The 25,234-nt window shown below is 42.1% G+C and overlaps 1 protein-coding gene across 1 annotated transcript in view; it reads right to left on the bottom strand.

The window, feature by feature from the left end:
- The window catches only part of PIWIL1 (piwi like RNA-mediated gene silencing 1), a 331,463-nt gene that overhangs the window by 172,202 nt on the left and 134,027 nt on the right, over nt 1–25,234 (bottom strand). Inside the window, exon 7 of the mRNA XM_053699780.1 lies at nt 13,442–13,512. Coding sequence (XP_053555755.1) covers nt 13,442–13,512 — 71 coding nt within the window. The remainder of the gene's footprint in view (nt 1–13,441; nt 13,513–25,234) is intronic.

Here is a 25,234-nt window from a genome sequence, read left to right as displayed (position 1 = left end):
CCCCCTGATGGTTGATGTACGCAACAGTTGTCATGTTGTCTGATTGAAACCGTATGAACTTGGCCCTCGCTAGCTGAGGCCAAGCCTTGAGAGCATTGAATATCGCTCTCAGTTCCAGAATATTTATCGGTAGAAGAGATTCTTCCCGAGACCAAAGACCCTGAGCTTTCAGGGATCCCCAGACCGCGCCCCAGCCCATCAGACTGGCGTCGGTCGTGACAATGACCCACTCTGGTCTGCGGAATGTCATCCCTCGTGACAGGTTGTCCAGGGACAGCCACCAACGGAGTGAGTCTCTGGTCCTCTGATTTACTTGTATCTTCGGAGACAAGTCTGTATAGTCCCCATTCCACTGACTGAGCATGCACAGTTGTAATGGTCTTAGATGAATGCGTGCAAAAGGAACTATGTCCATTGCCGCTACCATCAACCCGATCACTTCCATGCACTGAGCTATGGAAGGAAGAGGAACGGAATGGAGTATCCGACAAGAGTCTAGAAGTTTTGTTTTTCTGGCCTCTGTCAGAAAAATCCTCATTTCTAAGGAGTCTATTATTGTTCCCAAGAAGGGAACCCTTGTTGACGGAGATAGAGAACTCTTTTCCACGTTCACTTTCCATCCGTGAGATCTGAGAAAGGCCAGGACAATGTCCGTGTGAGCCTTTGCTTGAGGAAGGGACGACGCTTGAAACAGAATGTCGTCCAAGTAAGGTACTACAGCAATGCCCCTTGGTCTTAGCACAGCTAGAAGGGACCCTAGTACCTTTGTGAAAATCCTTGGAGCAGTGGCTAATCCGAAAGGAAGCGCCACGAACTGGTAATGTTTGTCCAGGAATGCGAACCTCAGGAACCGATGATGTTCCTTGTGGATAGGAATATGTAGATACGCATCCTTTAAATCCACCGTGGTCATGAATTGACCTTCCTGGATGGAAGGAAGAATAGTTCGAATGGTTTCCATCTTGAACGATGGAACCTTGAGAAACTTGTTTAAGATCTTGAGATCTAAGATTGGTCTGAACGTTCCCTCTTTTTTGGGAACTATAAACAGATTGGAGTAGAACCCCATCCCTTGTTCTCTTAATGGAACGGGATGAATCACTCCCATTTTTAACAGGTCTTCTACACAATGTAAGAATGCCTGTCTTTTTATGTGGTCTGAAGACAACTGAGACCTGTGGAACCTCCCCCTTGGGGGAAGTCCCTTGAATTCCAGAAGATAACCTTGGGAGACTATTTCTAGCGCCCAAGGATCCAGAACATCTCTTGCCCAAGCCTGAGCGAAGAGAGAGAGTCTGCCCCCCACCAGATCCGGTCCCGGATCGGGGGCCAACATTTCATGCTGTCTTGGTAGCAGTGGCAGGTTTCTTGGCCTGCTTTCCCTTGTTCCAGCCTTGCATTGGTCTCCAAGCTGGCTTGGCTTGAGAAGTATTACCCTCTTGCTTAGAGGACGTAGCACTTTGGGCTGGTCCGTTTCTACGAAAGGGACGAAAATTAGGTTTATTTTTTGCCTTGAAAGGCCGATCCTGAGGAAGGGCGTGGCCCTTACCCCCAGTGATATCCGAGATAATCTCTTTCAAGTCAGGGCCAAACAGCGTTTTCCCCTTGAAAGGAATGTTAAGTAGCTTGTTCTTGGAAGACGCATCAGCCGACCAAGATTTCAACCAAAGCGCTCTGCGCGCCACAATAGCAAACCCAGAATTCTTAGCCGCTAACCTAGCCAATTGCAAAGTGGCGTCTAGGGTGAAAGAATTAGCCAATTTGAGAGCATTGATTCTGTCCATAATCTCCTCATAAGGAGGAGAATCACTGTCGACCGCCTTTATCAGCTCATCGAACCAGAAACATGCGGCTGTAGCGACAGGGACAATGCATGAAATTGGTTGTAGAAGGTAACCCTGCTGAACAAACATCTTTTTAAGCAAACCTTCTAATTTTTTATCCATAGGATCTTTGAAAGCACAACTATCCTCTATGGGTATAGTGGTGCGTTTGTTTAAAGTGGAAACCGCTCCCTCGACCTTGGGGACTGTCTGCCATAAGTCCTTTCTGGGGTCGACCATAGGAAACAATTTTTTAAATATGGGGGGAGGGACGAAAGGAATACCGGGCCTTTCCCATTCTTTATTAACAATGTCCGCCACCCGCTTGGGTATAGGAAAAGCTTCTGGGAGCCCCGGCACCTCTAGGAACTTGTCCATTTTACATAGTTTCTCTGGGATGACCAACTTGTCACAATCATCCAGAGTGGATAATACCTCCTTAAGCAGAATGCGGAGATGTTCCAACTTAAATTTAAATGCAATCACATCAGGTTCAGCTTGTTGAGAAATGTTCCCTGAATCAGTAATTTCTCCCTCAGACAAAACCTCCCTGGCCCCATCAGACTGAGTTAGGGGCCCTTCAGAAATATTAATATCAGTGTCGTCATGCTCTTCAGTATCTAAAACAGAGCAGTCGCGCTTACGCTGATAAGTGTTCATTTTGGCTAAAATGTTTTTGACAGAATTATCCATTACAGCCGTTAATTGTTGCATAGTAAGGAGTATTGGCGCGCTAGATGTACTAGGGGCCTCCTGAGTGGGCAAGACTCGTGTAGACGAAGGAGGGAATGATGCAGTACCATGCTTACTCCCCTCACTTGAGGAATCATCTTGGGCATCATTGTCATTGTCACATAAATCACATTTATTTAAATGAATAGGAATTCTGGCTTCCCCACATTCAGAACACAGTCTATCTGGTAGTTCAGACATGTTAAACAGGCATAAACTTGATAACAAGTACAAAAAACGTTTTAAAATAAAACCGTTACTGTCACTTTAAATTTTAAACTGAACCCACTTTATTACTGCAAATGCGAAAAAACATGAAGGAATTGTTCAAAATTTACCAAATTTTCACCACAGTGTCTTAAAGCCTTAAAAGTATTGCACACCAAATTTGGAAGCTTTAACCCTTAAAATAACGGAACCGGAGCCGTTTTGAACTTTAACCCCTTTACAGTCCCAGGTATCTGCTTTGCTGAGACCCAACCAAGCCCCAAGGGGAATACGATACCAAATGACGCCTTCAGAAAGTCTTTTCTAAGTATCAGAGCTCCTCTCACATGCGACTGCATGCCATGCCTCTCAAAAACAAGTGCGCAACACCGGCGCGAAAATGAGGCTCTGCCTATGCTTTGGGAAAGCCCCTAAAGAATAAGGTGTCTAAAACAGTGCCTGCCGATATTATTATATCAAAATACCCAGATAAAATGATTCCTCAAGGCTAAATATGTGTTAATAATCAATCGATTTAGCCCAAAAAAAGTCTACAGTCTTAATAAGCCCTTTTTGAAGCCCTTATTTGCAATCGTAATAAACATGGCTTACCGGATCCCAGAGGGAAAATGACAGCTTCCAGCATTACATCGTCTTGTTAGAATGTGTCATACCTCAAGCAGCAAGAGACTGCTCACTGTTCCCCCAACTGAAGTTAATTGCTCTCAACAGTCCTGTGTGGAACAGCCATGGATTTTAGTGACGGTTGCTAAAATCATTTTCCTCATACAAACAGAAATCTTCATCTCTTTTCTGTTTCTGAGTAAATAGTACATACCAGCACTATTTCAAAATAACAAACTCTTGATTGAATAATAAAAACTACAGTTAAACACTAAAAAACTCTAAGCCATCTCCGTGGAGATGTTGCCTGTACAACGGCAAAGAGAATGACTGGGGTAGGCGGAGCCTAGGAGGGATCATGTGACCAGCTTTGCTGGGCTCTTTGCCATTTCCTGTTGGGGAAGAGAATATCCCACAAGTAAGGATGACGCCGTGGACCGGACACACCTATGTTGGAGAAAGGCAGAATTAGTCCTTATAGTCACCATCTTGAAAGTTGGTACTCTTACATATCGATTCAAAATCTTTAGATCCAACGCTGGTCTGAATGAATTTTCTTTCTTTGGGACAATAAATAGATTTGAATAAAACCCCAGGCCCTGTTCCTGAAACGGAACTGGCATGATTACCCCTGATAACTCCAGGTCTGAAACACACTTCAGGAAAGCCTGAGCCTTTACTGGGTTTGCTGGAATGCGTGAGAGAAAAAAATCTTATCACAGGTGGTCTTACTCTGAATCCTATTCTGTACACCTGAGAGACAATACTCTGAATCCAATGATTTTGGACCGAATTGATCCAAACATCTTTGAAGAATTTTAATCTGCCCCCTACCAGCTGAGCTGGAATGAGGGCTGCACCTTCATGCGGACTTGGGGGCTTTGATCTCTTAAAAGGCTTGGATTTATTCCAATTTGAGGAAGGCTTCCAATTGGAAACATATTCCTTTGGGGAAGGATTAGATTTCTGTTCCTTATTATGTCGAAAGGAACAAAAACGGTTAGAAGCTTTAGATTTGCCTTTAGTTTTTTTTATCCTGAGGCAAAAAACCTCCCTTCCCCCCAGTGACAGTTGAAATTATTTAATCCAACTGAGAACCAAATAATTTATTACCTTGGAAAGAAAGAGAAAGCAATCTGGATTTAGAAGTCATATCAGCATTCCAAGATTTGAGCCACAAAGCTCTTCTAGCTAAAATAGCTATAGACATATATCTAACATCAATTTTGATGATATCAAAAATGGCATCACAAATGAAATTATTAGCATGTTGAATCAACTTAACAATGCTAGACAAATCATGATCCAATACTTGTTGCGCTAAAGTTTCCAACCAAAAAGTTGAAGCAGCTGCAACATCAGCCAAAGAAATTGCAGGCCTAAGAGGATGACCTGAATATAAATAAGCCTTCCTTAGATAAGATTCAAATTTCCTATCTAAAGGATCTTTAGAAGAAGTACTATCTTCCGTAGGAATAGTAGTACGTTTAGCAAGAGTGGAGATAGCCCCATCAACTTTGGGGATCTTTTCCCAAAACTCCAATCTAACTGCTGGCAAAGGATACAATTTTTTAAACCTTGAAGAAGGAATACAAGTACCACCAGGCCTATTCCATTCTTTAGAAATCATATCAGAAATAGCATCAGGAACTGGAAAAACCTCTGGAATAACCACAGGAGGTTTATAAACAGAATTTAAACGTTTACTAGTTTTAATATCAAGAGGACTATTTTCCTCAATATCCAATATAAATAGCATAGCCCTTTGACATAGAAAAAGGCAAGAGGCAAAAAAGAATGGGGTCTTAAATAATGAAAATATTTGGCGCCAAGTATGACGTACAACAAACAGAAAAATATTTTTTGGCGCCAAAAATGTCACACTCGCGTCATAGATGACGCAACCTTGTGAAGGACTCGGCGTCAACTAAGACGCCAGAAATGACGAATTTGCGTCAATGAACGTAACTGCGTCAAAAAAAATCTTGCACCAAGAATGACGCAATAAACGTTGACATTTTGCGCCCTCGCGAGCCTACCTCTGCCCGCAAATTTAAAAGACAGTCAATTTGAAAAAGAGACTATACCCCAGGTAAGAAATACATTTTCATAAAAAAGCATTTGCCAGATATGAAATTGACAGTCTGCAAAAAGGAAATATACTGAAAACCTCATGGCAAATATAAGTACAATACATATATTTAGAACTTTTTATAAATACATAAAGTGCCAAACCATAGCTGAGAGTGTCTTAAGTAATGAAAAACAGAATTTATGCATACCTGATAAATTACTTTCTCTTGCGGTGTATCCAGTCCACGGATTCATCCTTTACTTGTGGGATATTCTCATTCCCTACAGGAAGTAGCAAAGGGAGAACACAGCAAAGCTGTCCATATAGCTCCCCCTCTAGCTCCACCCCCCAGTCATTCGACCAAAGGTTAGGAAGAAAAAGGAGAAACCATAGGGTGCAGTGGTGACTGTAGTTTAAACAAATTTTTTTTTTTTTACCTGACTTAAATGCCAGGGCGGGCCGTGGACTGGATACACCGCAAGAGAAAGTAATTTATCAGGTAAGCATAAATTCTGTTTTCTCTTGCAAGGTGTATCCAGTCCACGGATTCATCCTTTACTTGTGGGATACCAATACCAAAGCTTTAGGACACGGATGAAGGGAGGGAACAAGACAGGTACCTTAAACGGAAGGCACCACTGCTTGCAAAACCTTTCTCCCAAAAATAGCCTCCGAAGAAGCAAAAGTAACGAATTTGTAAAATTTGCCAAAAGTATGCATTGAAGACCAAGTCGCTGCCTTACAAATCTGTTCAACAGAAGCCTCATTTTTGAAAGCCCATGTGGAAGCCACTGCTCTGGTAGAATGAGCAGTAATTCTTTCAGGAGGCTGCTGGCCAGCAGTCTCATAGGCCAAACGGATGAAGCTTTTCAGCCAAAAGGAAAGAGAGGTAGCAGTCTCTTTCTGACCTCTCCTCTTACCAGAATAGATAACAAACAAGGAAGATGTTTGTCTGAAATCCTTAGTTGCTTGTAAATAGAACTTTAAAGTACGAACTACATCAAGATTGTGTAATAGACGTTCCTTCTTGAAGATGGATTAGGACACAGAGAAGGAACAACTATTTCCTGGTTAATATTCTTGTTAGAAACAACTTTAGGAAGAAAACCAGGCTTGGTACGCAAAACTACCTTATCTGCGTGGAACACCAGGTAAGGTGAATCACACTGTAAGGCAGATAATTCTGAAACTCTTCGAGCAGAAGAGATAGCTATCAAAAACAAACTTTCCAAAATAACAACTTAATGTCTATGAAATGTAAAGGTTCAAACGGAACCCCTTGAAGAACTGAAAGAACTTGATTCAAACTCCATGGCGGAGCCACAGGTTTATAGACAGGCTTGATTCTGACTAAAGCCTGAGCAAACGCTTGAACGCCTGGTACCTCTGCCAGACTCTTGTGTAACAGGATAGACAAAGCAGATATTTGTCCTTTTAAGGAACTAGCTGACAATCCTTTCTCCAGTCCATCTTGGAGAAAGGACAATATCCTGGGAATCCTAATCTTACTCCATGAGTAACCCTTGGATTCACACCAACAAAGATATTTCCGCCATATCTTATGGTAGATTTTCCTGGTGACAGGCTTTCTAGCTTGAATCAGAGTATCTATAACTGACTCAGAGAACCCACGCTTTGATAGAATTAAGCGTTCAATCTCCAAGCAGTCAGACGTAGAGAAACTAAATTTGGATGCTTGAACGGACCCTGTATTAGAAGATCCTGCCTCATTGGCAGTGACCATGGTGGGACAGATGACATGTCCACTAGGTCTGCATACCAAGTCCTGCGTGGCCACGCAGGCGCTATCAGAATCACCGAAGCCTTCTCCTGCTTGATTCTGGCAACCAGACGCGGGAGGAGAGGAAACGGTGGAAAAACATAAGCCAGATTGAAGGACCAAGGCGCTGCTAGAGCATCTATCAATACCGCCTTGGGATCCCGGGACCTGGACCCGTAGAGAGGAAGTTTGGTGTTCTGACGGGACGCCATCAGATCCAACTCTGGGGTGCCCCATAGCTGAGTCAGCTGGGCAAATACCTCCGGGTGGAGTTCCCACTCCCCCGGGTGAAAAGTCTGACGACTTAGAAAATCCGCCTCCCAGTTGTCTACTCCTGGGATAAACGGAATAACAAATGACAAAAACGTTTTTTAAACAGTCACAACAACTGCCACAGCTCTACTGTGGCTTTTTACCTCCATCAATACGACTTTTGAAGCCCTGGATCATGCAGGAAGAAGCTGGATGTCTGTGTCTGTAATTTTTGCTGTGCAAAAAAACACCAAAATAGGCCCCTCCCACTCATATTACAACAGTGGGAAGCCTTAGGGAACAGTTTCTAGGCAAAATTCAAGCCAGCCATGTGGAAAAAACTAGGCCCCAATAAGTTTTATCACCAAACATATGTAAAAAACGATTAAACATGCCAGCAAACGTTTTAAAATACACTTTTATAAGAGTATGTATCTCTATTAATAAGCCTGATACCAGTCGCTATTACTGCATTTAAGGCTTTACTTACATTACTTCGGTATCAGCAGCATTTTCTAGCAAATTCCATCCCTAGAAAAATATTTTAACTGCACATACCTTATTACAGGAAAACCTGCACGCTATTCCCCCTCTGAAGTTACCTGACTCCTCAGAATATGTGAGAACAGCAAAGGATCTTAGTTACTTCTGCTAAGATCATAGAAAACGCAGGCAGATTCTTCTTCTAAATACTGCCTGAGATAAACAGTACACTCCGGTACCATTTAAAAATAACAAACTTTTGATTGAAGAAATAAACTAAGTATAAAACACCACAGTCCTCTTACGACCTCCATCTTAGTTGAGAGTTGCAAGAGAATGACTGGGTATGGCAGTGAGGGGAGGAGCTATATAGCAGCTCTGCTGTGGGTGATCCTCTTGCAACTTCCTGTTGGGAAGGAGAATCACCCACAAGTAATGGATGATCCGTGGACTGGATACACTTAACAAGAGAAAGGAGACCTAACTCACCGGAGACAATGGAAGTAGACCAAGAAGGTGTTATAACTCAGCTAGACAGTACACAGTAAATGTGCAATAGCTGCAGCTGGTTACATTAAACAGGTTGCAAGCACACATTCAAGGTGCAAAGAGCTGCAGCTGGTTGCAAACTTTCTGCATGCTAGTCAGCTATTCACACTACTAGCTGTTAATGGACCAAGTCCAAAAAGGACAAATCCAGAGCCTCAAAAAGAAGGCCAAACTGCTCAAACAGCATTAAGATGTGGGGGAGGAAACTCTAGGGTCTGATAAGACCAGACGTAAGAGAGAGTGACGCAGCGGAACTCCGCTGACCCAGTCATCCATGATTGAAGGCTATAAGGACTGAAACAATCCTTCCTGCCTCACTGACCCACAGGTACTCTTGAATGCTTAGTTGAAACATATAAGACAAATGATAACCTGAGCACTTGGCGCCTCGACCGGACCAACCGACCAGAACAGCGCCACGTGTCTGAACAGCCACAAGACAGAACGTACCCGACAGAACGTACCCAACAGGACCAGCGTGCACCCAGGGCCCTAACTGTCAAGCTGCATAAATCCTCCCTCAGAGGGGAAGAAAGGAAAACAGACATTTTTAACATGTCCAAAACAACTTCCGAAGAAGTAACAAAGCGTATCGATCCCAGAAGGTTTCCGAAGGAAATAAACAAATTAAAAACACATCCTAACGGATAAAAAGAAAACATAAGGTAATCCGGAGGTTAACGCCCAAGAAGACACAGGCCTACCCGCAGGACCAGCCAAACGGAGCCCTGATCTTCCATAAAATAGGAAATATCTAAAAAAAATAACAATCAGGAGATTACATCATCCCCACATGTCTAATGAGGTGCACCATTCGAATTAGCAGACTGGAAATTCCCGTATCCGAAAAGGATAGGGTCATTTAATAACTGAAAAACATGTCTGAGTAATACGCAAAGGCGTGCAATTCTGTAACGAAAGGCACAACACTCAGGAACAATTACACCCACAGCGAAAAATAGAGGCCCTCCCCAAGACGGGAAACCCAGGACAATAGGGCACAAGCACAATCGCAAATAAACGTCTGGACTCTGCAGACGAATAATCGCCAAAAATATGTGGAAGCGAAAACTTGCAGCAACCTCCGGGAGGAACACGCCGCCCTGCATGGAGGAATAATCATAAATTGGGTTACCGGCATGTGTAGAAGTATGGAGCGGTAGGGAACTCGCCTCTTGGAGGACGGGACCCCCAGAGGCGGATGGCTCAGCTGTCCTTTGATTCCCCGAGCCAGAGGAACAAGGCACTCTCATATGGCATACAGAACATAAATGGTTGACATGTGTCAACGAGAACAATCCGGATTCGTCACTGGACTCAGAATCTGAAATCAAAACAGTCTCAGCATCAGAATCCTCCATAACTGGATAGAGGATATGTAAATATGGACTAAAGAATTCAAATTAAATGGCACCTAAAACCCACAATGGATGGGGCACTCACCACCTCTTATTAACCAGACCCCTGCGGACTAGAATTTCTCCTTTGCCACACAGTCAGGAATGCGGAAATGGAAGACGGAATGTAATCACGCCCGGCCACAAGGTGAACCGTATAGTCCAAAAAAGCGCGCCCAACCATAAGTTCGCGTCACTTCCAAAGGCCATACCATGAGCCCATTGAACACCACACATAAGCAGGTTGAATCACGTAACAAACATACCCCCCCTGTTCAATAACCCCCTTTAGGAGATATTACCCTTGATTCCAAGATACTAAAGGAGACTCACTGAGACCCTTATGTTAAGTTAGACCCGCAAGGTGGTAGCCTCTCGGGAAAACATCTGAATTACAGTACATTCATGAAGAAAGTAAAATGAAACCATCTTACCGGAATCAACGCTGTGGAACAGGAACACAGACCTTCAAGTGTGACGGATAGTAGCACGCCTCCGCCATGGACTTGAGAGAAGAAAGCAGGCAACAGAGCAAAGTTCGACAACGCCGATTGCTTGAGGAGCTGTTAACATGAGTCGGATGGTTTCACAAAAAGACTCTCCCTGCATCTCCGGACTCTAACTTTCATCCAAGCCCTCACTGAGAGACTGATGTCTTTGCCTCCTCCTGGTGGCCAGGTTCTTATTTCCCAAAAGTAATAAATGCAGCTGTGGACTCTTTCCATATAAGAAGAAAATGAGTCTGGATGGTTTTGCAAAGAGACTCTCCCTGCATCTCTAACTTTCATCAATGCTCTCACTGAGAGGCTGAAAAGACTATTTAAAACTCCAGTCCCATCTCAAAGAGTGGATACCCTTCCTAAGGAACTACTCTTAAATCTTCTGACACTTCTCTGCCAACCTCCTGTGATGAAAGGCAAAGCATGACTGGGGGATGAGAGGGGGGGGGGGTTTATTTAAGCCTTTGGCTGGGGTGTCGTTGCCTCTCCTGGTGGTCAGGTTCAGTATTTCCTACAAGCAATGAATGCAGCTTTGGACTCTCCCTGTATTAAGAAGGAAAAATACTTTTACCTCATAAAGATATGCTCCCCTGCCAAACCAGAGTTTTGTCTATCGATCAGCTATCTCCACTGAGCAGTCAGCAGTTTTCTTAAAAGGCCAGGCACATATTTTATAAAAAGTGCCATAAATATTTCTCCACAGCTGCCAGAGGGCTGTGAAGGGCAACAGTATTAGCTGGCTATGTCCCTTATAAGAATAGGGTAGGTGAGACCTGAAAAGAAAATGTTTGTCATGAGGAGAGCAAGCTAAGTCCCCTGGCTATGCTGTACCTTTGTCAGAGTACAAAAAGCTTCTGGGCTGTGTGTGTGTGCGCTGTGTAAAGTCATTACGCATCCTTTCTCCACTGGCTTACCAGGCATGTTAAATTCTTGTCAATGGAGCTGCAGTAGTATCCAGTAGAGAGCTCATCCAGTGCAGGTATTGTGAACCGCAGAGGATTGCAGAAGGAAATACCTGTGTCCCTCGGGGGAGGCTAAGGACGAGTCCCTGTGATGCCTGGGGGTAGTTATGGCTAAAGTCCCATAGTGAAATACTGTGCACATAATAGGGTATTCATATGTCCCTGTATCATTCAGCTGCTGTGATGTTTCTCTTCTCTCTTCTTTGTGAATGATAATGCCCAGGGACTCTGGGTCTCACATTGCTCTGCGCTTCCAAATTTAAATCCATAAGTAATAGCTGGAAACACTAATATTATTAACCAACTCCTATGATTTGAAGAACAAAACAAAGAGAGAGATGGGATGGATTTTAAGGTCTGTTATGGGTTATTGACCTCCTCCAAGTCGTGGGAAATGAATGCCATATGTTATGGAGCATTGTGGACCATTATAATTTTTCTTAAGAAAGTGTCCAATGATAGTCTGAGGGCTATGAAAATAACAGCAGCAGATTTTGGGAGAAATACGACGACCTAGCAGGAGAAAGCTAGGGAGAGGTCCCTGTGATACCTGTGGAGGACTTGTGACTATATTCAAGGATAAAAAAAACAAAAAACAAAAAAACCCAACGTTTAATACATACCAATAAAATAACATAAGGGTTAAAACATAAGTTGAACAAAAAAAAAAAAAAAAAAAGTGAAAAAATAGGTTAATAGCAAATCAGTAAGCCATATGTGGAGAAAAAGTCTAACCATCACTGCCAAACCTTCTTTTAGTAACCTTATAACTGCACAACCATCCCACTGAGGCTTTCCCTAACAGAATTAACACTGATTTCATGAGAACCCCTATACTGGGAAACTGAATGGGCTTAACACTATGAACGTAGATTTCCTAATTTAAGATATCAGGTGTTATTTGGAACTGGATTTCCGGACAAAGATGTAGCAAATGGGTTTATTGAATTAATTGGGTTACTGATTATAGCATAATACCTTAAGCAATTAACTTTTGTAGAATATATGGAAACACTGTGATCAATGTAGTTCACTTGGATGACACCAGTTAGCAAGATCTTAGTTGGATGAGACTCAGCTGGAACTTTACAGTTCACTTGCATGGAAAGAAAGGTGAGATCAGAGGTGTGTATCTGAACTGAAGAGAATCCAGCCATAAATGTATTAAAGAAAAAGAGTAGAACCATCATCTTCTTCATATTGCTCAACAATGAACAGAAGAGAATATGAAATTTAAAACTGATATTTGAAAAAAGTTTATAGATTAAATAAAATATAATAATAAACAAGACCAACTAAAAAATCATGAGATATATATAATAGTAAATACTGAATAATATTCTGGTGTGTCCTGTAAAATTAGCACTTTTCTAGGTACAATTCCCTACTGCATAAACAGAACACCCACCCTCAAAGTTCTAAAACATTGTTTGTTAAAAAAAAAAAAAAAAAAAAAAAACTGGCTTAGAAATGTTTAAATACAGGGGAGATAAAGTTTGCAAACATTTATAAATGTATATTAGACAAAATTATAGGGACAGTCTAATGTTTAAAAAGATAAACGCCTTTGCCACCCATTCCCAAGCTTTGCATAACCAGCATTGTTATATTAATAAACTTTATAACCTTTAAAAATCTAAATTATCTCATTATTATCTTATTAGGGCATTTTTATGGCTTTTAAAAGCAAGACATTGTTTGATCAAGTGTGCCATATATATAGCATTTTGCTCCCTCCCATGGAGTTATTCATGAGTCTGCATTAAATGTCGAATATGCAAGTCTGTAAATAGAACTGAAATAAGGAGGCAGACTGAGAAGGCTTAGATACAAGGTAATTACAGAGATAAAAAATGTATTAATATAAACGTGTTCGTTGTGCAAAAATCTGGGAATGGGTATCTATCTTTTTAAACAATAAAAATGTTGGCATATACTGCTGGAAAATATAACAGCAGAAGAGAACCGTCATATGGTACGTATGTGATAAAGAAAAATATTGGCTTGTTCATTAAGTTAACATGTGATATTTACATTTAACATTAAAATTCAGTTTACCTTGCATACACACTTTAAGGCCATCAACAATTTCTTGCCTCTGATCTTGAACAACACAGCGAGAAAACCAGCTAGAGAAAAATGAACATATCAGTGAACATTTAAAAAAACACACAACAAACATTTATACTAATGACCTAATATATTAAAATTATACATACACACAAAGCACTCTTCCTCCCATAGTTCATAAATAACTATAGCCAAGGGAGGAAAAGTCTATGAAATGTAACCCCAGGACAAAACCTTGCACCAAATACAAAAAACAGAATTTATGCTTACCTGATAAATTAATTTCTCTTGCAGTGTATCCAGTTCACGGATTCATCCTTTACTTGTGGGATATTCTCATTCCCTACAGGAAGTAGCAAAGAGAGCACACAGCAAAGCTGTCCATATAGCTCCCCCTCTAGCTCCACCCCCCAGTCATTCGACCAAAGGTTAGGAAGAAAAAGGAGAAACCATAGGGTGCAGTGGTGACTGTAGTTTAAACAAATTTTTTTTTTACCTGACTTAAATGCCAGGGGGGACGTGGACTGGATACACCGCAAGAGAAAGTAATTTATCAGGTAAGCATAAATTCTGTTTTCTCTTGCAAGGTGTATCCAGTCCACGGATTCATCCTTTACTTGTGGGATACCAATACCAAAGCTTTAGGACACGGATGAAGGGAGGGAACAAGACAGGTACCTTAAACGGAAGGCACCACTGCTTGCAAAACCTTTCTCCCAAAAATAGCCTCAGAAGAAGCAAAAGTATCGAATTTGTAAAATTTGCCAAAGTATGCAGTAAAGACCAAGTCGCTGCCTTACAAATCTATTCAACAGAAGCCTCATCTTTGAAAGCCCATGTGGAAGCCACTGCTCTACTAGAATGAGCAGTAATTCTTTCAGGAGGCTGCTGGCCAGCAGTCTCATAGGCCAAACGGATGATGCTTTTCAGCCAAAAGGAAAGAGAGGTAGCAGTCGCTTTCTGACCTCTCCTCTTACCAGAATAGATAACAAACAAGGAAGATGTTTGTCTGAAATCCTTAGTTGCTTGTAAATAGAACTTTAAAGCACGAACTACATCAAGATTGTGTAATAGACGTTCCTTCTTCGAAGATGGATTAGGACACAGAGAAGGAACAACTATTTCCTGGTCAATATTCTTGTTAGAAACAACTTTAGAAAGAAAACCAGGCTTGGTACGCAAAACTACCTTATCTGCGTGAAACACCAGGTAAGGTGAATCACACTGTAAGGCAGATAATTCTGAAACTCTTCGAGCAGAAGAGATAGCTATCGAAAACAAAACTTTCCAAGATAACAACTTAATGTCTATGGAATGTAAAGGTTCAAACGGAACCCCTTGAAGAACTGAAAGAACTAGATTCAAACTCCATGGCGGAGCCACAGGTTTATAGACAGGCTTGATTCTGACTAAAGCCTGAGCAAACGCTTGAACGTCTGGTACCTCTGCCAGACGCTTGTGTAACAGGATAGACAAAGCAGATATTTGTCCTTTTAAGGAACTAGCTGACAATCCTTTCTCCAGTCCTTCTTGGAGAAAGGACAATATCCTGGGAATCCTAATCTTACTCCATGAGTAACCCTTGGATTCACACCAACAAAGATATTTCCGCCATATCTTATGGTAGATTTTCCTGGTGACAGGCTTTCTAGCTTGAATCAGAGTATCTATAACTGACTCAGAGAACCCACGCTTTGATAGAATTAAGCGTTCAATCTCCAAGCAGTCAGACGTAGAGAAACTAAATTTGGATGCTTGAACGGACCCTGTATTAGAAGATCCTGCCTCATTGGCAGTGACCATGGTGGGACAGATGACATGTCCACTAGGTCTGCATACCAAGTCCTGCGTGGCCACGCAGGCGCTATCAGAATCACCGAAGCCTTCTCCTGCTTGATTCTGGCAACCAGACGCGGGAGGAGAGGAAACGGTGAAAAAACATAAGCCAGGTTGAAGGACCAAGGCGCTGCTAGAGCATCTATCAATACCGCCTTGGGATCCCTGGACCTGGACTCGTAGAGAGGAAGTTTGGTGTTCTAACGGGAAGCCATCAGATCCAACTCTGGGGTGCCCCATAGCTGAGTCAGCTGGGCAAATACCTCCGGGTGGAGTTCCCACTCCCCCGGGTGAAAAGTCTGACGACTTAGAAAATCCGCCTCCCAGTTGTCTACTCCTGGGATGTGAATTGCTGAGAGAGTGATCCTCCGCCCACCTGATTATTTTGGTTACTTCCGTCATCGCTAGGGAACTCTTTGTTCCCCCCTGATGATTGACGTAAGCTACAGTCGTGATGTTGTCCGACTGAAATCTGATGAATTCGGCTGCCACTAGTTGAGGCCATGCCTGAAGAGCGTTGAATAGTGCCCACAGTTCCAGAATGTTTATCGGGAGAAGAGTTTCTTCCCAAGACCATAAGCCCTGAGCTTTCAGGGAGTCCCAGACCGCACCCCAGCCTAACAGACTGGCGTTGGTCGTTAAGATGATCCACTCTGGCCTGCGGAAACATATTCCTTAAGACAGGTGATCCTGAGACAACCACCAGAAGAGAATCTCTGGTCTCCTGGTCCAACTGAATTTGAGGAGACAAATCTGCATAATCCCCATTCCACTGTTTGAGCATGCATAGTTGCAGTTGGCGAATACTTTATACAGAAAAAAGGAACAGCGATGGGTACGAGGTTTGCGCCCAGTTATGCAAACCTCTTCATGGGTAGATTTGAACAAGACCACATTATAAGTAGTGCATGGAGCGCAAACCTCGTACTCATCAAACGCTATATAGATGATCTATTTTTAATTTGGAAAGGAGAAGATTTATTAATTCAATTTATGGAAGATATAAATAATAATGGTTGGGGAATTACTTTTACATATGATTTTAATGTTAGGACTATAGATTTTTTAGACTTGACTATTGAGATTGTTGGTAACAAAATTCAGACGAAAACATTCTTTAAAAAAGTGGATACAAACAACTATATACATTATAACAGTAGCCATTATGATCAATGGAAGCTGAATGTCCCTAAAGGACAATTTTTAAGACTAAGGAAAAATTGTTCCACAGTGGATGATTATAAGAGTCAAGCAAATGTGCTCAAAGAAAGATTCATAGAAAAAGGTTATAATGAGGAATTTATAACAGGAGCTATACAAGAGGTAGAGAAAATAGAAAGAAATACGCTTATTCAGAAAAAAGAAAAAAAACAATCCAATCCTAAAGATTTTGAAACTACATTTATAACTCAATATAGTGCTGATTTTAAATTAATCAAAAAGATTATTCATAAACACTGGCATCTAGTTCAGAAAGATCCAGTCTTGAGTGAAATCACAGAAAATAAACCTAAGATAGTCTACAGAAAAGTGAAAACACTTAAATCTATTCTAGCACCTAGTGAGTTCAAAAAAAGAAAAAGTTACAATACAGATGTCTATGGACACAAACTTGAAGGGTTCTACCCTTGCCACCAATGTAAAGCTTGCAGTTTCAGTACTAAATGCAAAACAATAGAAGCTAGTAATTCAGATTATAAGGTCAAAATTAGAGAAACTATTAGATGTTCGGATAGGAATGTTGTATATATGATACAGTGTCCGTGTAAGAAACAATATTTTGGACAAACGAGCAGACCAGTAAGGGACAGGATAAGGCAACATCTTTTAAATATAGAATGGGGCTATGAGGATCATTTACTCTCAAAGCATTTTAACCCCTTAACGACTGAGGACGTGCAGGGTACGTCCTCAGAAAAAAGGCAGTTAACGCCTGAGAACGTACCCTGCACGTCCTCAGTGTGGAAAGCAGCTGGAAGCGATCCTGCTCGCTTCCAGATGCTTCCCGGTTATTGCAGTGATGCCTCGATATGGAGGCATCCTGCAATAACCTTTTTAAGCCATCCGGTGCAGAGAGAGCCAGGAGGGTGGGGACGGGCGCGTGCACGGGGAGGGAGCGGGTGGGAACCGCTACACTACAGAAAATTTTGAAAAGAAAAAATGTTAAAAAAATTTAAAATATATATATATATATATATATATAAAAAATGATCAGTAAGGTGGTGGGGGTTTGTCTGTGTGGGGAAGCTACACTACAGAAAAAAAAAAAAAAAAAAAAAAAAAAGAATTTATGTTTACCTGATAAATTTCTTTCTCCAACGGTGTGTCCGGTCCACGGCGTCATCCTTACTTGTGGGATATTCTCTTCCCCAACAGGAAATGGCAAAGAGCCCAGCAAAGCTGGTCACATGATCCCTCCTAGGCTCCGCCTACCCCAGTCATTCGACCGACGTTAAGGAGGAATATTTGCATAGGAGAAACCATATGGTACCGTGGTGACTGTAGTTAAAGAAAATAAAATATCAGACCTGATTAAAAAAAAAAAAACCAGGGCGGGCCGTGGACCGGACACACCGTTGGAGAAAGAAATTTATCAGGTAAACATAAATTCTGTTTTCTCCAACATAGGTGTGTCCGGTCCACGGCGTCATCCTTACTTGTGGGAACCAATACCAAAGCTTTAGGACACGGATGAAGGGAGGGAGCAAATCAGGTCACCTAAATGGAAGGCACCACGGCTTGCAAAACCTTTCTCCCAAAAATAGCCTCAGAAGAAGCAAAAGTATCAAACTTGTAAAATTTGGTAAAAGTGTGCAGTGAAGACCAAGTCGCTGCCCTACATATCTGATCAACAGAAGCCTCGTTCTTGAAGGCCCATGTGGAAGCCACAGCCCTAGTGGAATGAGCTGTGATTCTTTCGGGAGGCTGCCGTCCGGCAGTCTCGTAAGCCAATCTGATGATGCTTTTAATCCAAAAAGAGAGAGAGGTAGAAGTTGCTTTTTGACCTCTCCTTTTACCTGAATAAACAACAAACAAGGAAGATGTTTGTCTAAAATCCTTTGTAGCATCTAAATAGAATTTTAGAGCGCGAACAACATCCAAATTGTGCAACAAACGTTCCTTCTTTGAAACTGGTTTTGGACACAGAGAAGGTACGATAATCTCCTGGTTAATGTTTTTGTTAGAAACAACTTTTGGAAGAAAACCAGGTTTAGTACGTAAAACCACCTTATCTGCATGGAACACCAGATAAGGAGGAGAACACTGCAGAGCAGATAATTCTGAGACTCTTCTAGCAGAAGAAATCGCAACTAAAAACAAAACTTTCCAAGATAATAACTTAATATCAACGGAATGTAAGGGTTCAAATGGAACCCCCTGAAGAACTGAAAGAACTAAATTGAGACTCCAAGGAGGAGTCAAAGGTTTGTAAACAGGCTTGATTCTAACCAGAGCCTGAACAAAGGCTTGAACATCTGGCACAGCTGCCAGCTTTTTGTGAAGTAATACCGACAAGGCAGAAATCTGTCCCTTCAGGGAACTTGCAGATAATCCTTTTTCCAATCCTTCTTGAAGGAAGGATAGAATCCTAGGAATCTTAACCTTGTCCCAAGGGAATCCTTTAGATTCACACCAACAGATATATTTTTTCCAAATTTTGTGGTAAATCTTTCTAGTCACAGGCTTTCTGGCCTGAACAAGAGTATCGATAACAGAATCTGAGAATCCTCGCTTCGATAAAATCAAGCGTTCAATCTCCAAGCAGTCAGCTGGAGTGAAACCAGATTCGGATGTTCGAACGGACCCTGAACAAGAAGGTCTCGTCTCAAAGGTAGCTTCCAAGGTGGAGCCGATGACATATTCACCAGATCTGCATACCAAGTCCTGCGTGGCCACGCAGGAGCAATCAAGATCACCGACGCCCTCTCCTGCTTGATCCTGGCTATCAGCCTGGGGATGAGAGGAAATGGCGGGAACACATAAGCTAGTTTGAAGGTCCAAGGTGCTACTAGTGCATCCACTAGAGCCGCCTTGGGATCCCTGGATCTGGCCCCGTAGCAAGGAACTTTGAAGTTCTGACGAGAGGCCATCAGATCCATGTCTGGAATGCCCCACAGGTGAGTGACTTGGGCAAAGATTTCCGGATGGAGTTCCCACTCCCCCGGATGCAATGTCTGCCGACTCAGAAAATCCGCTTCCCAATTTTCCACTCCTGGGATGTGGATAGCAGACAGGTGGCAGGAGTGAGACTCCGCCCAAAGAATAATTTTGGTTACTTCTTCCATCGCTAGGGAACTCCTTGTTCCCCCCTGATGGTTGATGTACGCAACAGTCGTCATGTTGTCTGATTGAAACCGTATGAACCTGGTCCTCGCAAGCTGGGGCCAGGCCTGGAGAGCATTGAATATCGCTCTCAGTTCCAGAATATTTATCGGTAGAAGAGATTCTTCCCGAGACCAAAGACCCTGAGCTTTCAGGGATCCCCAGACCGCGCCCCAGCCTATCAGACTGGCGTCGGTCGTGACAATGACCCACTCTGGTCTGTGGAACATCATCCCTTGAGACAGATTGTCCAGGGACAGCCACCAACGGAGTGAGTCTCTGGTCCTCTGATTTACTTGTATCTTCGGAGACAAGTCTGTATAGTCCCCATTCCACTGACTGAGCATGCACAGTTGTAATGGTCTTAGATGAATGCGCGCAAAAGGAACTATGTCCATCGCCGCCACCATCAACCCGATCACTTCCATGCACTGAGCTATGGAAGGAAGAGGAACGGAATGAAGTATCCGACAAGAGTCCAGAAGCTTTGTTTTTCTGGCCTCTGTTAGAAAGATCCTCATTTCTAAGGAGTCTATAATTGTTCCCAAGAAGGGAACCCTTGTTGACGGGGATAGAGAACTCTTTTCCACGTTCACTTTCCAGCCGTGAGATCTGAGAAAGGCCAGGACAATGTCCGTGTGAGCCTTTGCTTGAGGAAGGGACGACGCTTGAATCAGAATGTCGTCCAGGTAAGGTACTACTGCAATGCCCCTTGGTCTTAGCACCGCTAGAAGGGACCCTAGTACCTTTGTGAAAATCCTTGGAGCAGTGGCTAATCCGAAAGGAAGCGCCACGAACTGGTAATGTTTGTCCAGGAATGCAAACCTTAGGAACCGATGATGTTCCTTGTGGATAGGAATATGTAGATACGCATCCTTTAAATCCACCGTGGTCATGAATTGACCTTCCTGGATGGAAGGAAGGATAGTTCGAATGGTTTCCATCTTGAACGATGGGACCTTGAGAAATTTGTTTAAGATCTTGAGATCTAGGATTGGTCTGAACGTTCCCTCTTTTTTGGGAACTATGAACAGATTGGAGTAGAACCCCATCCCCTGTTCTCTTAATGGAACAGGATGAATCACTCCCATTTTTAACAGGTCTTCTACACAATGTAAGAACGCCTGTCTTTTTATGTGGTCTGAAGACAACTGCGACCTGTGGAACCTCCCCCTTGGGGGAAGTCCCTTGAATTCCAGAAGATAACCCTGGGAGACTATTTCTAGCGCCCAAGGATCCAGAACATCTCTTGCCCAAGCCTGAGCGAAGAGAGAGAGTCTGCCCCCCACCAGATCCGGTCCCGGATCGGGGGCCAATATTTCATGCTGTCTTGGTAGCAGTGGCAGGTTTCTTGGCCTGCTTTCCCTTGTTCCAGCCTTGCATTGGTCTCCAAGCTGGCTTGGCCTGAGAAGTATTACCCTCTTGCTTAGAGGACGTAGCACCTTGGGCTGGTCCGTTTTTACGAAAGGGACGAAAATTAGGTCTATTTTTTGCCTTGAAAGGCCGATCCTGAGGAAGGGCGTGGCCCTTACCCCCAGTGATATCAGAGATAATCTCTTTCAAGTCAGGACCAAACAACGTTTTCCCCTTGAAAGGAATGTTTAGTAGCTTGTTCTTGGAAGACGCATCAGCCGACCAAGATTTCAACCAAAGCGCTCTGCGCGCCACAATAGCAAACCCAGAGTTCTTAGCCGCTAACTTAGCCAATTGCAAAGAGGCGTCTAGAGTGAAAGAATTAGCCAATTTGAGAGCATTGATTCTGTCCATAATCTCCTCATAAGGAGGAGAGTCACTATCGAGCACCTTAAGCAGTTCATCAAACCAGAAATATGCGGCAGTAGTGACAGGAACAATGCATGAAATGGGTTGTAGAAGGTAACCCTGCTGAACAAACATCTTTTTAAGCAAACCTTCTAATTTTTTATCCATAGGATCTTTGAAAGCACAACTATCCTCTATGGGAATAGTGGTGCGTTTGTTTAAAGTAGAAACCGCTCCCTCGACCTTGGGGACTGACTGCCATAAGTCCTTTCTGGGGTCGACCATAGGAAACAATTTTTTAAATATGGGGGGAGGGACGAAAGGAATACCGGGCCTTTCCCATTCTTTATTAACAATGTCCGCCACCCGCTTGGGTATAGGAAAAGCTTCTGGGAGCCCCGGCACCTCTAGGAACTTGTCCATTTTACATAGTTTCTCTGGGATGACTAAATTTTCACAATCATCCAGAGTGGATAATACCTCCTTAAGCAAAATGCGGAGATGTTCCAATTTAAATTTAAATGTAATCACATCAGATTCAGCCTGCTGAGAAATGTTCCCTAAATCAGTAATTTCTCCCTCAGACAAAACCTCCCTGGCCCCCTCAGATTGGGTTAGGGGCCCTTCAGAGATATTAATATCAGCGTCGTCATGCTCTTCAGTAACTAAAACAGAGCAGCCACGCTTACGCTGACAAGGGTTCATTTTGGCTAAAATGTTTTTGACAGAATTATCCATTACAGCCGTTAATTGTTGCATAGTAAGGAGTATTGGCGCGCTAGATGTACTAGGGGCCTCCTGAGTGGGCAAGACTCGTGTAGACGAAGGAGGGAATGATGCAGTACCATGCTTACTCCCCTCACTTGAGGAATCATCTTGGGCATCATTGTCATTATCACATAAATCACATTTATTTAAATGAATAGGAATTCTGGCTTCCCCACATTCAGAACACAGTCTATCTGGTAGTTCAGACATGTTAAACAGGCATAAACTTGATCAGAAAGTACAAAAAAAACGTTTTAAAATAAAACCGTTACTGTCACTTTAAATTTTAAACTGAACACACTTTATTACTGCAATTGCGAAAAAACATGAAGGAATTGTTCAAAATTCACCAAATTTTCACCACAGCGTCTTAAAGCTTTGAAAATATTGCACACCAATTTTGGAAGCTTTAACCCTTAAAATAACGGAACCGGAGCCGTTTTAAGCTTTAAACCCCTTTACAGTCCCTGGTATCTGCTTTGCTGAGACCCAACCAAACCCAAAGGGGAATACGATACCAAATGACGCCTTCAGAAGTCTTTTATAAGTATCAGAGCTCCTCTCACATGCGACTGCATGCCATGCCTCTCAAAAACAAGTGCGCAACACCGGCGCGAAAATGAGACTCTGCCTATGCTTTGGGAAAGCCCCTAAAGAATAAGGTGTCTAAAACAGTGCCTGCCGATATTATTATATCAAAATACCCAGATAAAATGATTCCTCAAGGCTAAATATGTGTTAATAATCAATCGATTTAGCCCAGAAAAAGTCTACAGTTTAAATAAGCCCTTGTGAAGCCCTTATTTACAATCGTAATAAACATGGCTTACCGGATCCCATAGGGAAAATGACAGCTTCCAGCATTACATCGTCTTGTTAGAATGTGTCATACCTCAAGCAGTAAGAGACTGCACACTGTTCCCCCAACTGAAGTTAATTGCTCTCAACAGTCCTGTGTGGAACAGCCATGGATTTTAGTTACGGTTGCTAAAATCATTTTCCTCATACAAACAGAATTCTTCATCTCTTTTCTGTTTCTGAGTAAATAGTACGTACCAGCACTATTTGAAAATAACAAACTCTTGATTGAATAATGAAAAACTACAGTTAAACACTAAAAAACTCTAAGCCATCTCCGTGGAGATGTTGCCTGTACAACGGCAAAGAGAATGACTGGGGTAGGCGGAGCCTAGGAGGGATCATGTGACCAGCTTTGCTGGGCTCTTTGCCATTTCCTGTTGGGGAAGAGAATATCCCACAAGTAAGGATGACGCCGTGGACCGGACACACCTATGTTGGAGAAAAGCACTTTTTATTGCAAACTGGGTACTGGCAGACAGCTGCCAGTACCCAAGATGGCCCCCAATAAGGCAGAGGGGAGGGTTAGAGAGCGGTTTTGGGGGGGATCAGGGAGGTTGGGGGCTAAGGGGGGGATCCTACACAGTAGCATATGTAAATATTTTTTTTTTTTTTTAAAAACCCTTTTATTTTAGTACTGGCAGACTTTCTGCCAGTACTTAAGATGGCGGGGACAATTGTGGGGTGGGGGAGGGAAGGGAGCTGTTTGGGAGGGATCAGGGGGTGGGATGTGTCAGATGGGAGGCTGATCTCTACACTAAAGCTAAAATTAACCCTGCAAGCTCCCTACAAACTCCCTAATTAACCCCTTCACTGCTAGCTATAATACACGTGTGAGGCGCAGCAGGATTTAGCGGCCACCTAATTACCAGAAAGCAACGCCAAAGTCATATATCTCTGCTATTTCTGAACAAAGGGGATCCCAGACAAGCATTTACAACAATTTGTGCCATAATTGCACAAGCTGTTTGTAAATGATTTCAGTGAGAAACCTAAAATTTTGAAAAATTTTACTTTTTTTTTTAATTTGATCGCATTTGGCGGTGAAATGGTGGCATGAAATATACCAAAATGTGCCTAGATCAATACTTGGGGTTGTCTACTAGACTACACTAAAGCTAAAATTAACCCTACAAGCTCCCTAAAAGCTCCCTAATTAACCCCTTAACTGCTGGGCATAATACACTTGTGGTGCGCAGTGGCATTTAGCGGCCTTCTAATTACCAAAAAGCAACGCCAAAGCCATATATGTCTGCTATTTCTGAACAAAGGGGATCCCAGAGAAGAATTTACAACCACTTATGCCATAATTGCACAAGTTGTTTGTAAATAATTTCAGTGAGAAACCGAAAGTTTGTGAAACAATTTGTGAAAAAGTGAACGATTTTTTGTATTTGATCGCATTTGGCGGTGAAATGGTGGTATGAAATATACCAAAATTGGCCTAGATCAATACTTTGGGATGTCTACTAAAAAAAAATATATACATGTCAATGGATATTCAGAGATTCCTGAAAGATATTAGTGTTCTAATGTAACTAGCGCTAATTTTGGAAAAAAATGGTTTGGAAATTGCAAAGTGCTACTTGTATTTATGGCCCTATAACTTGCAAAAAAAGCAAAGAACATGTAAACATTGGGTATTTCTAAACTCAGGACAAAACTTAGAAACTATTTAGCATGGGTGTTTTTTGGTGGTTTTAGATATGTAACAGATTTTGGGGGTCAAAGTTAGAAAAAGTGTTTTTTTCCATTTTTCCTCATATTTTATCATTTTTTTTATAGTAAATTATATGATATGATGAAAATAATGGTATCTTTAGAAAGTCCATTTAATGGCGAGAAAAACGGTATATAATATGTGTGGGAACAGTAAATGAGTAAGAGGAAAATTACAGCTAAACACAAACACCGCAAAAATGTAAAAATAGCCTTGGTCCCAAACGGACAGAAAATGGAAAAGTGCTGTGGTCATTAAGGGGTTAAAGACTTCCACGGACAGAAAACTGAAGGCTTTTTATACTGGGGTGTTAAAAAGGTTAAACTCCAAAGAGGCGGAAACACACTGAAACAGCTCCTATTTACTGAAGCTGAACTAATTATTATTATTATTATTTTAAATTATTTTTACTTTGCATCAAATATTTACATCTGGTTTCTATGAACTTTTATTAAATACTTTGTATTCTTAAAAAAACCTCTTATTCAATTTTTAATTATATATTTAATACTTAG

This window comes from Bombina bombina, chromosome 2 (assembly GCF_027579735.1).
Source record: "Bombina bombina isolate aBomBom1 chromosome 2, aBomBom1.pri, whole genome shotgun sequence".
Taxonomy (NCBI): domain Eukaryota; kingdom Metazoa; phylum Chordata; class Amphibia; order Anura; family Bombinatoridae; genus Bombina; species Bombina bombina.
The sequence above is the reverse complement of the archived record's forward strand: the minus strand, read 5'-3'. Positions and strand labels throughout refer to the sequence as shown.